Source organism: Balaenoptera acutorostrata, chromosome 19 (assembly GCF_949987535.1).
Source record: "Balaenoptera acutorostrata chromosome 19, mBalAcu1.1, whole genome shotgun sequence".
NCBI lineage: Eukaryota > Metazoa > Chordata > Mammalia > Artiodactyla > Balaenopteridae > Balaenoptera > Balaenoptera acutorostrata.
Genome location: NC_080082.1, coordinates 59,660,219 through 59,675,837, shown reverse-complemented (window position 1 = coordinate 59,675,837; position 15,619 = coordinate 59,660,219). Strand labels below are relative to the sequence as shown.

Sequence of the window (15,619 nt, the reverse complement as noted above, 5' to 3'; positions counted from 1 at the left end):
TCCGTGAGGGGAAAAGTGCGTGGGTAAAGGGGAGGGGCTCAGGGACCGGGCTCAGATTGGGTGGCCAGAACGGGCACAGACAAGCAGAGACTGAAACATGGAACTCTCGTTTTATTCAGTTCTGGACGTTAATATTCTTTGTCCATGCTGGGTCCGGTGTGCACGTGGTCCAGCCCAGTCGCAGCCTGGGGAGAGCCCAGGAGGTGGAGTTAGGGGAAAAGAAACTTGGGGTAACGGCCCAGATACACAGATGGATAGACTGAAGCCAGGGGACGAGCAGAGATGTGCCCAACATCACCCAGCGAGCTGGGCACTGAGCTGGCCTCCTTGCCGCAGGCTGGGGTCCTGGAGACGCAGCAAGAGTCTGGCCGCGCGCCGGCGGCGGCGCCCATAGCTGTGGGGATCCTGAGGCTTGCGGCCCGCCTTCCCTGAGAGCTCCTTGGTGGAGGCAGAGCGGAGCCAGTATATAATCTCTGGCAGGCGGTGCGTCTGGCACGTGCCCAGTGAACAGAGGTGCCCGCGCAGCTGGGAGACCTGGTGCCGGGGCCGCCTGGGGATGGAGCGTAGGAGAAGAGCGGGTTCAAACAATCCACTCGAGAAATGGAGCCCCGTGGGCGACCCAGAACTCCGAGATTGGCGGGCGCGTTTCCTGATCAACTTCCCATTCCACCGAAGCGGAAAACCGCCTAGAGAGGTCGCACGCCCCTCGCGTCTCCCTCCGGCTCTGTCCCCGCTGCCACCGGCGTTTCTCACCTGCCCGCGGAGTCCGGGTACCCCAGGGTAGAGGAGGCGAGGAGCAACAGCAGGAGGATGTGGGCGGTCATCGTGGGGGTGGGGCGGGCGGGGTCCGAGAAGCCGGTGGGGGAAGCTGCTCCTCTGGGCTGCGGCCCCGCCCCCTTCCCGGGCCTGGAAAATGCCCTCTAAGAGACTGCTTTAGTGCGAGGAATCCGGGCGTCCCCACTTCTCAGGCCGAGAAAACGGAGGCCAAGAGCCACACCATGCCAGAAGGGCAGGATTAGGATCCAGACGCCCACCTCCCGCACCGCGGCCACGGAGCCCTCACGGGTCCCGCCGAGGTGCTATCTACGCCCCTGGGAGGCCTCGGGAGACGCGACCCCTTTAAGGCGGAGGGAGGAGGGGCGGGGCAGCTGACACCTGCAAGTGACGTCGCAGCTTCGGGCTTCCAGGAAAGGGGTGGGGGCGGGGAAGCGCTAGGCTACTTAGATGCGAACTCGCCCTCATCTCTGTCAGGGACCCGACTAGCGTTAAGTCTCAAGGGACAGGCGACTTCCAGAGAGGGGGCTGGGCAATGTGGGACATTGGCAATTGGGACAGGTGGCAAAGACAGCCACCTGAAGTTGTAGAGAGAGTCTGGGCCCTAACACCCTCCTGGTAGAAGAGGAATAGGTGTAATCGGGTGTGGGTTGCGGGCAGGCCTAGCGCTCCAGCTGTACTGAAGCAGGTGTAGGAGGGCCATGGAAAGAAAAGCCTGGGATTCTGTCTCCGGTGATCCAGATCGTATGGACAGAGACCTGGGGGACCAGCAACTCTTGGGAAAGGAAGGGCAGGCACGTGTAGACACCATGTCGGCAGCAGAGGCTGAACAGACAGCCCCTGGGGAGTTGTGAAGCAGGCTAGTGGGGCCTCAGTGTGCATCTCCGTAAAGTGGGGCAGAGGGTGGGAACCCCCCGAGCTCCGAGACAGGCTGGGGGAGGAAGCAGGCACCCACCCCCACAAAGAACTCTATCCCCGGACTTCCCTGGTGGTGCAGAGGTTAAGAATCCGCCTGCCAACGCAGGGGACACAGGTTTGAGCCCTGGTCCCCTGGTCTGGGAAGATCCCACATGCTGCGGAGCAACTAACCCCGTGCACAACTACTGAGCCTGCGCTCTAGAGCCCGCGAGCCACAACTACTGAAGCCCGCGTGCCTAGAGCCCGTGCTTCGCAACGAGAAGCCACCGCAATGAGAAGCCCGCGCACCACAGCGAAGAGTAGCCCCCGTTTGCCGCAACTAGAGAAAGCCCGCGTGCAGCAACTAAGACCCAACGCAGCCAAAATTAAATAAATAAAAATTAAAAAAAAAGAACTCTATCCCCCTCCAACACCCACCCCCCGACTCAGTTTCCCCAGCTGGAGAGGGCAGGGCAGTAGTCTCTGCCAGTCAGCCCTGGTTTGGCCTTGGAGGGTCCTGGACAGGAAAAAACAGCCAGAGAGGAACAATGTGTGTGATGGGGGAAGGCGGGAGAGAGAGCTTTCTGAGGAACTTAAGGGCCCAGCTGTGCCGGGAACCCACACTCCAGCCCTCCCCCAGCCCAGCAGGGCAGCTGGGAGCAGGAGTCTGGCCCAGTGGGGACAAGAGGGACCAGGGCCTCAGGAGGCCTGAGAGAGGGAGGTGGGGGGCACAGACCCCGAGAGCCAGTGGAGAAGGCCCTGCGAGTGACCTGAGGGCAGAGGTGGGACAAAGACTTGAGAGCAGGGCTGTGGAACCCCAGAGACGGCGGGGGTGGGGTGGAGGTGTAGTAAGACCCAGAGACACAGAAGTGGTGACAGAAACCGGCAGCCACCAGCAGGCGCTGTCCCCACGCTCTGGGTGCCTGGCATCTCAGCACCTGTGGACGGAACCCCAACCCCACTTCGCCCCCAGGAAGCTGAGACGTCCCAGCTGAGGATTTATTGGCGTAAATGCAACCATATAAAAACATAAGTTATGAAAAACACAGTCACGATGTGCCCGCCCCCCTCCCCGCCCCTGGCCCAGGCCCCGGAAACCCCCTTCTGTGGGAGGGAGGGAGAGGAAGGGGGAGCCCCGAAACTGCCTAAGAACGCTGCAGCCCCTGGGCCCTTGCAGGGCCGGCCCGGCCGGGGTGGGAGAAGCTGGATGCTGCCTCAGCGCATCCGGTAGTCGGTGGAACAGGACAGCTCACACAGCTGGCCTTTGAAGTCCAGGTCAATGGTGAAGTCCAGGTCACGCTGTGGGGAGAGTGCGGGCGTGAGGGGGAACCCGGGACAGGGCAGGCCGAGACAGAGGGCAGCGGGGGTGCGGTAGGGAGGGGTGGCCACCCCAGCCCACCTGAGGTGCCGTGGGCCCCCCGGCTGTCTACACACCCTCCCCAGAGACCCCACATGGCCGGTCCCACTCCCAGCATCTGTCTTGAACCCCGCCTGACTCCCCGTGAGAAGCTCCACGTGACATCCTCAAACCCACCTGGAACCCAGCCACGCCCCCGCCTTGGGTGGGGTGGCAGAGCTCAGCTGCTGTCTCTTGCATCATGATTTCCCCCATCAAAACCATCCCCATCAGCAAGTTAATTTCTCCTTCTTTTCCAAGAAGCAAACTTCCTCCTCACAAAAAGCTCTGTGGTCCTACCCCACCGTCCCCACTTCCTCTCCTCCAAGGCTTCCTGGACGCCAACCCTCCTGTGCCCGCCACCCCCAGCACGCTGGAAAAACTGGGGCAAAGTCACCAATGACCTCAATGACTTCCGCCCTCAGTCCTCACTGCACTTCACCCCTGGCTCCCAGCTTCCTCCTCCCTCTCTGGGTCTCTTTCAGTTTCTAGTTTGGGTTTTCTCCACCTCTGCACTACTGACATCTAGGGCTGGACCACTCCTCGCTGTGGGGGGATTCTTATCTTGTGCGCTGCAGATAGAGCAGCTCCCCCGCCTCTACCCACTAGATGCCACCAGTACCCCTTCTTCAGTTGTGACACCCAAAATGTCTCCAGACAATGACATGGGTGGGTGGGGCAAAATCATCCCTGGTTGAGAATAGCTGCTTAAACCGGTTCTCATCTCCCTGACTTAGAAAGCGGGCGCACCCACACTGGCCGCGCAGAAGCTCCTGACTTTGCCCCAGACCTGCTTCCCCACCGTGTCTCAGGCTGATGGCAGCTCCGTCCTGCCAGGTACTCAGGAGAAAAAAGCAGGGGAAGAAACGGCCCTCCTTCCCCTCCCTCACCCCCATACCTGGGCGAGGATATCCTGTCAGGTCTCTCTCTGGCCTCGCCCCCACCTGCTCCAATACCTGCCGGCCCCTTTCCCAGGTGGACACAGAAGTCACCTCCTGCTGGCATTTACCACGTGACTGTCCTGTGTCTAGGACATGAGTGCCAGGAGGGCAGGGGTTCAGCCTGATCACTGCTGGGGCCCTGCGGCCCCCTGGTTTCTAGTAGGTGCTCAATAAAACTGTGGTCCAGAGACAGACCTGGGGGGGCCCTAGACAGATGAGGCCAGAGCAGAGTGTAGCCAGGCCGGCTGGCAGGCTTGGGGCTGAGGGGTGCTGGGGCCCCAGAACAGGGAGAGGTGCCCCTGAGTCCACCCCCCCCCGCAAGAGCCTCACGTTGTTCTTGGCATTGGGCCGCATGCCAATGGTGCCAAAGATCTCCTCTCCCGTCTTCACCGTCAGGTAGTCCTCCATGTAGAACACCGTCTGCTTCCAGTGCGTGTACGGGGACTCAGGGCCTGGCGGGGGAGGCGGGGGAGGCGGGTCAGCCGGGCCCACCCGCCTCTGAACCTTCCCAGCCCGCACCTTCCCTCTGCCTGGACACCCCACCAGCCAGTGACTACCGGCTAAGCGGTGACTGTGGCCCTTTCACCCTTATCAAGCCTGGGAGGGGATGTTTCACGGGTAGGGAAACGGAGGCACCGCACGCTCCGGTTGGCTGGCAGAGCCGGCGTCAGAACCCGGGTCCTCGGTGTCCCCGTGGCTCCCTCTGGCCACTCTTGTCACGTGCCCCACGGTCCCTGGGCCCCTGCCGCCCCAGGGCCCCGCCTCACTGGTGGAGAAACCGGTCCTCTTGTGGCAGCGGGTGAACTCGATGTTGAAGTAGGCCACCAGCGCATGCACGTAGTCATTCCGCTTCACTTGCAGGCAGAAGGGGGAGGTGAAGGTCAGGTCTTCCACCTTGACCGTGTAGATGTCCACCTCCTGCGGGATGAGCCTTGTGAGCCCCACTCCCCGACCTCCGGCCCAGCGGGGAAACCTGGGGGGGCCCCGCTGGATCCCTTGTTCCCTGCTCTCCCAACTCCAGCCCCAAATCTGACAGTTCGACCTCCTACAACAACTACTGTTCCTTAGAGAATCGCCCGTTTTCCCCTCTCCACTGCCTGTACCCTGCCCGTGGCCACCATCCCCCCCTCCGATGCGGCAGCACCTTAACAGGGTTCCATGGCTCCCGCCCTCTCCCCCCACATCCCTTACTCCACGTTATCAGCCAGTGCGACGATTTAAAAACAGATCATGTCACATCCCTGCTTAAAATCCTTTGACTGCTCCCCGGTGCACAAAACAAAACCGGGGCTCCCGACTCAGGCCGTGGAGGCTCGTCCAGTCAGGGCGTCTGCCCTGCCAACTACCTCTACAAACTCCCTCCTCCACCCAGTTTTCCCGCCATGAGCATCCCAGCAAGATTTGATACTGTGGGTCGGGAGGGGGACCTCAAAAAATGATGGCTGCTGGTAGTCTTTATCAGGGATCCATGTGTGTATAAACTCACTCGTGGCGCTGGGCTTTCTGCATTTGGTGGCCCTGCCTGGGGTCTTAGCTGCCTGCCTCGGGCGGACGTGCCCTCCGGGAGGTGTGCCTTGAAAGCAGGGCCAGCCCACGTCACTGCCTTGTTCTGGAACCCGAGGGCCATGCCTGGCTCACAAAGCTCTTTAAATGAAGTGGCTTTTCCAGGCGACTAGCACCACCTCCAGCAGATCCGTCAGGCTCCCACGACCTCAGGCAAGCAAGCACTCTGTGCACTGAGGTCTCACGCACTGGCCCTTCTTGGGTTGACCCTGCGGGACACCCAGCCACCCGCCCCCCCTCACCTTTATCAGGCAGGCGTTGGTGACCAGCTGCTTGGGGTCCACCACATCCACCAGGGGCTCCTTGATGGCCACGTCTTTGATGCAAGACATGTCAAAGCCGTACACGTTCTCCCACCCTGGGGAGGAGGGGAGGGGTGAGCCCGTGGGGGCACCTGGCCCCGAGCCTGCCCCACCCCTCGGGCTCCTCGGGCCCCGAGCTCACAGTGGATCTTATAGTCTTTGTACTGCCGGTCCTCGATGGCCGTCACATACAGCGTGGCTCGGTCCGGGAAGATGAGGCCATCGGGTGCCTGCAGAGTGCAAAGGAGCAGGGCAAGGGCATGAAGGATGGGGGGCCTTGGCAACGCTGCCCCATTTTGTCTCCTTGCCCGTTTTGTCTCTTTATCCACCACCCCTGCCCCCGCCCTGGTCTGAGCTACCAACATTTCCCACGTGGATTCCTGAAGCAGCCCCCTCACTGGTCCCCAGCCTCGGCCCTCGGTTTACTCCCCGGATGGCTGGCTGATGGCTCCCAGGAACATCTATGTCAGACCCTGTCCTTCAGAGGTCCTGGCTGGCTGATGGCTCCCAGGAACATCTATTTCAGACCCTGTCCTTCAGAGGTCCTGAGGGATCCTCAGAACCACCCCCCTGCCCCCACTCCCCTGAGGAGTAAAGCAAAGTCTCTCAGGGGTCCACGAGGCCCTGCGAGAACTGCATAGGCCCCTCCACCCCTCACCTCCAACTTCACCTCCCAGCGCTCCTCCAGATCCTCATTCCACTACAACTTCGCCGCTGCTCAACACACAGCAAGCGCACTCCTGCCCCAGAACCTATGCACTGGCTGAGACCCTCTGCCCAGTGTGCCTTTCCCCTCAGATCCTATGCAGCTCCTTCCCATCCTCTGTTCAGGTCTCAGTCACCTCCCGTGGGAGGCCTGCTCTGACTTGAGCACCTGGGACCACAGCCCCCCAGTCCCTCCCTATCCCTATGCCCTGCTATCGTTCTCTCCCCAGCACTAACTCTCCTGACACTGTACCATCTCCCTGTCCCTGTCTAGCTTCCAGTACTGGCTCCCCTCCGTCTTGGCTGTGGGCCTCCTAACATCTGTGTAGAAGATGTATTCAATCCCCTATATTCACTGCCACTGTGGGAAATACCTAGCATGGCTTTCCTTTTCTGCCTGGATCCTGACATATGTTCAACAAACAGCTGAAGGACCCTGGCTTGCATCAGCTGCTCCCACCCCACTGTGGGCCTCACCAGCCACTTGTCCCGGGCGTAGAGCACGGTATTGAGCATCGACTCGTAGAAGAGACAGTAGCCCATCCACTCGCTGATGATGATGTCCACCTTCTCCACCGGAAGCTCCACCTCCTCCACCTTCCCCTTGATGATGGTCACCACTGTGGGGCAGACAAGGGCACATGCCACCAGTCCAGAGGAGGCCCATCTGCTCACCTCCCTTGGGGGGGATGGGGGGTGGTCCAGGGCCTGGGGACCCCACTGGGACAGCCCTTGTCTTCTCAAGGAAGGGCTGGGGGTTGTATTGGGGCATCTACAAAGAACTCTGCGAGCTGAAGCCACACCCTGTTAACTTAGTTTTAAAGTTCATTCATCATGGGGTATTTTTGAGGCAGGAGCAAAAACTTTACGTGGATTAGGTATTAGGTGACATTAAGATTTTGCCACTAACAGTCAGGCCTGGGGCCCGGTGCGGAGAGCCCTTCGTGCTGGGACATGAGGCCCGGTCAGAAAGGTGGCTGACCCCTCGCCCGGCACGCACTGCACATTCGTGGGGAAGCTGCTAAACCATTTGCAGACGACCTGCTTCTGGGTCAGGGTTTCACACGCAGCAGAGAAGCTCCCTCGCTGCAATCTATTAAACGTCAGCCCTCGACGCGAGGGTTTTGCTTTGTTTTGTTTTGTTTTTCAAAAAAAGAAAAATTAAAAAAAAAAAAAAATTTTCCCACTAACAGTCATGGTCTTTTTTTTTTGGCTGCACTCTGCAGCTTGTGAGATCTTAGTTCCCCGACCAGGGATCAAACCCTGGCCCCAGCAGTGAAAGCGCCACGTCCTAACCACTGGACCGCCAGGTCACGTTTTGTGGGGGGGGGGGTTTAATTTATTTATTTTATTTATTTATTTTTGGCTGTGCTGGGTCTTCATTGCTGCGTATGGGCTTTCTCTAGTTGAGGTGAGGGGGCTACTCTTTGTTGTGGTGCACGGGCTTTTCATTGTGGTGGCTTCCCCTGTTGCGGAGAACAGGCTCCAGGTGCATGGGCTTCAGCAGTTGTGGCTCACGGGCTCTAGAGCACAGGCTCAGTAGTTGTGGTGCACGGGCTTAGTTGCTCTGCGGCATGTGGGATCTTCCTGGACCAGGGCTCAAACCCGTGTCCCCTGCATTGGCAGGCAGATTCTCAACCACTGTGCCACCAGGGAAGCCCAGGTCATGCTTTTAAAATGGCCTTATCTATTAGAGACACACACAACAGTACTCATACAGTAGGAATTTGCTCTAGAAGGAGATATTTAAAGCTGAGTGATGGGTACTTGAGGATGCATTATATTAGTCTCTTTTAATAAAATCCCTTCAGCTTCTAGAATGCCAAGAGCCCTCACATCTGGAAAACCCACCATCTTCCCATGTTCTCTGCCCCTCAAACCTTGCAGGTGGGAAGGACAATTTGGCAGTATCTGCCCAACTTCCATTTTTCACCCACATGATCCTACTTTTATGAACTGACCTCACAGATACACTAGTTCGTATATGAGATGACAATGATGTTACGCATGGGGGAATGAAAACCTCGGAAGCTTAAATGCTTATCACCAGGGACTTGGTGAAGAAAGCTGGTGTATGTGTAGACAGATGATGGCAGCCATCAAAAAGCAAGATCCTCTCAACATTGTGAAAAGTGTTAAACCACACAATAAGCAGGTGAAAAAAGCAAAGGGCAGAAGACTTGTATCAATATGTATGACATGCTATCTGTGTCAAAAACCGGCACGTGAACGTAGAAACACACACACACGTATGTTTGCTCATAGGTACGGACTTCTCTGGAAGGGACCATTGGCTGCACTCAGAGAAGGGCGGCTGAGAGGCAGGTAGGAGACTTCTTACTACAGGCCCTCAGATGCCAACCACGTGACTCTAACACTCACTGAAAAAACTAAAGACTGCTTCTTGCCCCGCTCCCCCTCCCCCCTTTTTTAAAGACTGAGGCACTGAGCTTGCGACTTCTGCACTCAGATTCTAAGGCTGTCGGCAGCCCAGAGTCCACGGAGGAGGAACGCCTGAATCTGAGTTCAGTGGCCCCCATCCCCTTGCTGAGGGCCCCGGGGAAGCTGGGATCACCCGCTCCCTCCCCACAAACCCGTTCTCTTCCTGGGCTCACCGTGGTCTAACTTGTTGGCTTTGACGATCTTCACCGCATAATCAGAGATACTGGAACACTCGATCTGGGGGCCCAGGAAGAAGGGAGGGTGAGAGCCCCCCCAGTCCCACCCTCAGTCCCCATCCCCCTCCACCCAATCCCTGAGCCCCAAGGGGCCCCCTTTCCGTCCCCAGGCCCAGGCCCGCCCGCTGCCTAGGACACTCACCCCGATGACCTTGCGGGCCCCGGCCTTGGCAGCGAACATGCAGAGGATCCCTGTGCCCGAGCCCACGTCCAGCACCACCTTGTCTTTGAAAAGGTGCCGGTTGTGAAACATGGAGTTTCGGTACGTGAGGGTGCGGACCTCATCTTTCAGCATTTCCTGGAGGGGGTGGGTACAAAGATATCATGAGGGGGCCTGCATCCCCAGCTGGAAAACAGGGTGCCCTGGCCTCCAACACACTGACCGTTTCGAGAGCTAGAGCTCAGACCTCAAACTTGCTTTAGTCCCCTTGGAACAAGTCATTTCCCTTCCACACGCCTCAGTTTCCCTATTTGTAAAATCGGATTGGGTGGACTAAACTCCCATATCAGCCAGGTTCTACCATTGCCACCTAAGCCCCTGTGAGCCTTGGCTTTAAAAAGTCCTCAGCAAGTTAATGCCACTGAACCGCATACTTGCAAATGGTAAATTTTGTTATGTATATTTTATAACAATTAAAAAAAGAAAAATCTTCACAATTCCATCCCAGCTGCTTTCTGGGACCTCAGCCTCCATCGCGTGCAAAAGGGTCGAGAAGCCTTCGGCACACTGGGCACGAGTAGCTGGGGGACAATCCCGCCGCCGGTCACTAGAGGGCGGCAGAGACCAGCAGGCCCTGACCTCTAGCTGAAGTCTCAGGCACACATGCGCACTCCAACCCCAGCCTCCCAAGAGGGGCCCGGCAGAGAGCCAGGCTAACCTCTGTCTCCAAGGCAACGAATGGCTGGGAGAGGCGACCCTGGAGTGAGCCTCGCATGCGCAGAGGGGAGGCCCGCTGCCAGGGAAGGCAGTGCGCATGCGTTGGAAATTAAGTTCCAGCCCTCCTAAACATTAACCCCCTTGAAGACTCAGCAGCCTTATGAGCCGTCTGTCCGTACTCACCTCGTGGATGCCAAAGTGAGCATAGGAGTCAAAGTAGTAATCTTTGGACGTCATGTCCTCAGCGTTGGGCTTCTCGCTGCTTTCTGCCTGGGCACAGGAGACCTGGGAGGGGGCGGATGGGAGCAGGGGTCAAACCTGGGGGCTCCCCACAGACTCTTAAGCCTCCAGGTCCCTATTTCTCCCTGGAGTATAGAACCACCCTCCCAAACCGTACCATGGCAACCCTACAGCCCCCGCCTGCCATCTTGCCTCTCCCAGGAACCCCCAAACCTAACACCCCATTTTCCTCTTCCAGGACCCCCCCAGAGCACCATCCAGGAGAGCACCCCTGATACCTCAGCCACGCCTACCATCTCTCCAGTCTCTCTGCCCCCGTCTCTAGCTCAGCCCACAGCTGGGGAGGGGAGGAGAGGGGAAGGCAGAACGGGGGCAGACATAGGGAAGGACAAAGGGGGGCTGGAAATGGAGTTAAGGAAGTAGCCACAGTGTTGGGGGAGGCCAGATAGGGGCCACAAACCTGGAGGGAGTTTGTACTAAGTGTTTCCGGGGCACAGGGTGAACTGGTTTGAAGCAGGAGGGATCATAGTTAAGACCACTAGAAAGGGCCTGATGTGTGACAAGATATGTATATGTGGGGAAGGGTCTCACAAAAGGATATTTACTTCTTCAAGAGGCGGCTGGAGGCTCATCCCATTAGCCAAGGTGGCTACAAAATTCTAGGAGAGAGTAACAGGGAGAAAGGATTAGCTACTGGGAGTGACTAGGGGAGGGCCAGGCCAGGGGACCCGGGCTCTTGGGGGAGAATGAGGTGTTTCCTACAATTTTGCTTTTTTTTGAGGGGAGTGGTGGTAGAGGGAACAAATAAAGAGGCAAGGCTGTTTTTAAAAGGGTGCAGGGCGGGTGGGCAGGAGTAGAGGGGGAAGGGGGGTTCTATCCCAGCTGTGGCTGGAGAGATGGTGGCCTGCACCCACACTGCCCCTCTTTGGCCAGGCGCCTGATGACACACACCTCCCCCATCCAGGCCGGAGGAACTGGCACCCGCTGGGCACACAGGCACTGCCAGCTGTCACTCCCCCTCATCACCTAATCCCCCCGGATTAGGTGACACTTCCTGACACAAACCCCCATCCTGGGGTGCCATGAGTAGCTGGGGGAGGGTGGCTGGCAGGGGGTACCCACTGGGCACCTGCCACCTCTGCAAACCAGTCTCTAGTCTGAGAGGATTCCAGAAAGGAGGTGTGGCACACAGACACCCCCACTAGAGCTGGCACCCCGGCCGCTAGCTCCTGCCTTGGACTCAGGGAGTCCCAAACAAAACCAGTGAGAGCCAACCTCCTCGATTATCACCCTCTGCCCAGGAGGGAGGAGGCCAGACCCTGGATCCTCAAGCCCACCTACTCTCCATTCAAACAACTATCCCAGGCCCTGAAACCACCCCCGGTGTGGGGCAAGGTCCTGGGGCAACCTCTGGGTAAGATATTTCCTCCACCCACACAGGCCCTGGTCCAGGAGAGAGCAGAGGGGGATAGGAGTCATTGAAGTGACCCCTAGGGGCTGCCCCCCAAGGTATGCATCTTGGGAGCCGACCTCCCATTCCAGAGACTGTTACAAGGTAAGGGGTGAGAGTAGGAAGACCCCATCAGATTACAGCTTTTCCCGATGTAACCACCCTCTAGGCTCCAAGAAGCGTGAAATCACAGACATGACCCCCTGGGCTCCAAGCCCCACCTCTATCCTCCCAAGCCAGTGAATGACGCGGATTAAGAAGGGCTGCTGGTGAGAGGATTTCCCACTGGGGCGCATTTCTCAACACCGCCGATACCACCGCCAAACAAGCCCCCAGAGCGCTTGAAACACAGCACCGGAACCAGCCCCACATGGCTGCACGAGAACCAAACCTCACGGGGCACCATTTCAGGCAACCAGGCTCAGGACCCTCAAACAGGGCCTCAGGAAGGGGGAGGTCAACTCCCACCCTCACAAATGCCCCAGGGAGAGAACGGGCTCCAGAAGCGGGTAAAGTTCGCTGCGTCCATTCCCTCACATCCCTTTCCCAGTACAGATTCTCCCTCCCCTCGCCCGGGAGGGCTTCGACGGGGAGGTGGGCTTTGGGACACGCCCCATGAAAAAGATGTCCCTCCCACACACCCAGAAATGGCCACAAGGGGGTGCACAGCGCCTAAGCCGGAAGGATCTCCTTCAGCTAGATGCCCCCCCACCAACCAGAGGGAGGTCACAGGGGCATGCCCCATCCCCCTAGCTCCCAAAGCGGGGAGAATCCAGGGACAGGAAACAGGGGGTGTGAGGGGGGCCCGGAGGGAACCAATCCTTCGTCTTCCTACAATCCCAACGCAAGAGTGCACGAAACCTGGACGGATGCCTAAACAGATGCCCTGGTCCCGGGAAGGGATTTGTTGAGAGTCGAGATACACTGCCCCTCCCAAGAGACTCTTTACTTCGCGGAGGTCCCCAAGTAAGTCCCATCCCGAGGTGCCTGTCACGATCCCCGGGGAGGAGGGCAGGGGGTCTCAGAAGGAGGATCGGAGCCTCCTCTCCGCCCCCCCGGGGCGCCCCTCCCCCGGCCGGGGGCGGGGCCTTTGTCCCGCACGTGGAACCCGCCGGGCCAGCGGGCACGGCACACCACCTCCCCACCCACCGCGCCGCGGCCACGTGGGGGCCAGGCCGGAAGCGCCCCCAGCCCTCCTCCACGTGGAAGGGGGCAGGAGACCCTCGGAGCGCCGTGCTGCCTCAGGCCCCCGAAAGCTAGGGAACACGCACTTCAAACGGTATCTCCAGATCCGTTGAATGCGGCGCCCCCTCCGTACGGCTGGGGGCCTTCAGCCCTAATCCGGCGACTCAGAGCCCCTTCCCCAAGACGGAGGCATAAAATACCGACCTCCAAACCGCCCCCCGCCCCCTGCCCCGGACGGCGCTCCAGGCGCTCACCTCCATGATGCAGTTCGCGGCCTCGGCTGCCGCCATCTTCACCCGCGCCTACTCCTCCTCCGGCCGCCGAGACCCCCCCCTTCTCCGCACTCCCCCGGGACCGCCTTATACCGGAGGGTCCAAGGCCCGCCCACCGCGACCCCGCCAGGAGATCTCATTGGCAATGGAGGCGACCCGTCTGGGAATACCGTTTAGCAATTGGGTAAAGAAGACGCCCATCAAAGTCGAGGGGCCCGCCCAGTCTGGCGTGCCGAACCCCGCCCCCATAAGTCGACCGGGATGGGAAAGACTGCCCGTCTGTCGCAAGAAGTGCGACTGATGATTGGGCAAAATCTACCGGGAGTTCCCGCCCCTACGCCCCAAGACCGCCTCAAAGCTTCCCGGCAGACCCTGCGCTAAGCGGACATCTTGAAATAGAGCTGTCGATCACCAAAATGACCCGCCTCTTCATAGCTGCTATTGGTTTATCAAATCTGTGACGTCACGAGGCCTTTGGCCAGCCTCCGCCAAGCGGCCGGCCTCAAGGAGAACATGGCGATTGGCCCACGAGAAAAGAAGGCAGGGCTTTAGGCTCCAGCGATTGGCTCAAACGAACTGTCACTCATCGTCCATTCGGTGGCTTCTCACAGTCTGTGGGAAATCCAGGAGGAACGAGGGAGTTCGTGCCCATTTTCCTGAGGGAAAACTGGAGCAATGAGAGGCCCAAAGAGAGGGAGGTCATGTCCGGGGTCCCGAAGCAAGTCAGGAATAGGACTCAGGCGTCGAGGCATTGAACCCCTAACCCTCTACTTAATTGTTCCAAGTTTTTTAAACCCAGTGACTCCATTCAAGTCACTTGGCCTTTGCCAAATCCCACCCCTGCCGGGAACACCCACCCCCTTCGTCTGGCCAACTCCTATACGTCAGTCAGGGCACAGCTTAGTCGCCACCTCCTCCAGGAAGCTTTCCTGGACCTGCAGAAAAAGTTACTAGTTGAATGAAGATCAATGCAACTTGTGGAATGTATCCGTCACCCAGAAAGTTCCTTCACGACTCTTTCTAGTCAACATCTCCCCCACCCAACCCCAGAAGCAATCACTTTCTGTTTTGTGTCACTATAGTGCAGCCTTTCCGTTTCTAAAATTTCGTATAAATGGAATTATACAGTATGTGCTCTTTTGTGTCTGTCCCTCAGCATAATGTTTTTGAGATTCGTTCATGTCGCATATAATGGTTGTCCAATCCTTTTTACTGCTGAGGAGTATTCCATTGCATGGATGGATCACATTTTCCTGTTGATGGACATCTGGGTGGTTTTCATAGGGCTGATATGAATAAAGTGGCTATGAACGATCATGTCCAGGTCCTTCTGTGGACGTACACTTTCACTTCCCTTGGGTAAACCTAGGAGCACATGGCTGGGTCATAGGCTAGGTGTATGGGTTTTTTGTTTTGTTTTGTTTTTGTTTGGTTGGTTTTTTGGCCGCGCCATGCGGCATGCAGGATCTTACTTCCCCGACCATGGATCGAACCCGTGCCCCCCGCAGTGGAGGCACCGAGTCTTAACCACTGGACCGCCAGGGAAGTCCCCTAGGTGTATGTTTGTAAGAAACTGCCCAAAAGTTTCCCATGGTGTTCTACCATTTTGCATTCCCATCAGTGATGCAAGAGAGTTCTAGGTGCTCCACATCCCCTCCAGCACGTCATAAAATCAGTCTATAATTTTAATCACTCTTGTAGGTATGAAGAGATATCTCCTGGTTGTGACTTTCATTGCCCTGACGGCCAGTGTTGTTCAGCATCGTTTCATGGGCTTATCGGCCATTTGTGTATTTTCTTTTGTCAAGTGTCTGCTCAAGCCTTTTGTGTATTTTTACAAACGGTGTTGTTTTCTTATTCACGAATCATAAACGTTCTTTATAGATTCTGGATACAGCTCTCTGTCAGGTATATCTACTTTTTTTTTTTCCTTAATTTATTTATCTTATTTTTGGCTGCTTTGGGTCGTTGCTACAGCGCGCGGGCTTTCTTTTTAGTTGTGGCGAGCGGGGGCCACTCTTCACTGCAGTGCGCGGGCCTCTCACTGCGGTGGACTCTTGTTGCGGAGCACTGCCTCCAGGCACGTGGGCTCAGCAATTGTGGCGCAGGGGCTTAGTTGCTTCGCGGAACGTGGGATCTTCCCGGACCAGGGCTCGAACCTGTGTGCCCTGCCTTGGCAGGCGGATTCCCAACCACTGTGCCACCAGGGAAGCCCGGTATATCTACTTTAAATTTTTCTCCCAGTCGGTCACCTATCTTTTCATTTTCTTAACGTTGCCTTTGAAAAGCAGAGAGTTTTTCATTTTGATGAATTCCAATTAATCGGTTATCTGAACCCA

The 15,619-nt window shown here is 57.7% G+C and overlaps 2 protein-coding genes across 3 annotated transcripts; both read right to left on the bottom strand.

Moving 5' to 3' along the window:
* Nucleotides 1-91: 91 nt before the first annotated feature.
* Nucleotides 92-2,066, bottom strand: ADM5 (adrenomedullin 5 (putative)). The gene is made up of 2 exons (XM_007184945.3): nucleotides 754-2,066; nucleotides 92-550 (listed from the first exon to the last, which is right to left on the bottom strand). Exons 1-2 carry the CDS (start codon nucleotides 822-824, stop codon nucleotides 295-297), a joined length of 327 nt encoding a protein of 108 aa, XP_007185007.1. The 5' UTR covers nucleotides 825-2,066; the 3' UTR covers nucleotides 92-294.
* A 586-nt stretch (nucleotides 2,067-2,652) lies between these two features.
* PRMT1 (protein arginine methyltransferase 1) lies at nucleotides 2,653-13,410 on the bottom strand. Of its 2 annotated transcripts, XM_007184946.3 has the most exons (11): nucleotides 13,263-13,365; nucleotides 10,979-11,032; nucleotides 10,317-10,418; nucleotides 9,399-9,554; nucleotides 9,194-9,257; nucleotides 7,056-7,198; nucleotides 6,016-6,103; nucleotides 5,814-5,929; nucleotides 4,776-4,926; nucleotides 4,339-4,460; nucleotides 2,653-2,970 (listed from the first exon to the last, which is right to left on the bottom strand). In XM_007184946.3, exons 1-11 carry the CDS (start codon nucleotides 13,296-13,298, stop codon nucleotides 2,887-2,889), a joined length of 1,116 nt encoding a protein of 371 aa, XP_007185008.1. In that variant the 5' UTR covers nucleotides 13,299-13,365; the 3' UTR covers nucleotides 2,653-2,886. The 2 variants fall into 2 exon arrangements, with proteins under 2 accessions (XP_007185008.1, XP_007185009.1); XM_007184947.2 differs by lacking the exon at nucleotides 10,979-11,032 and having other exon boundaries at nucleotides 13,263-13,410.
* Nucleotides 13,411-15,619: the final 2,209 nt, after the last annotated feature.

Bases quoted from the DNA above. Each gene is read 5' to 3' on its own strand.
- ADM5 (XM_007184945.3), bottom strand. From the start codon at position 824: ATGACCGCCCACATCCTCCTGCTGTTGCTCCTCGCCTCCTCTACCCTG. The intron at 551-753 runs GTGAGAAACGCC...CTCCATCCCCAG, and splicing joins TACCCGGACTCCGCGGGCAG to GCGGCCCCGGCACCAGGTCT.
- PRMT1 (XM_007184946.3), bottom strand. From the start codon at position 13,298: ATGGCGGCAGCCGAGGCCGCGAACTGCATCATGGAG. The intron at 10,419-10,978 runs GTAAATATCCTT...GCCCCCTCCCAG, and splicing joins TCCAGCCGCCTCTTGAAGAA to GTCTCCTGTGCCCAGGCAGA. The intron at 5,930-6,015 runs GTGAGCTCGGGG...CCTCCTCCCCAG, and splicing joins CAAAGACTATAAGATCCACT to GGTGGGAGAACGTGTACGGC.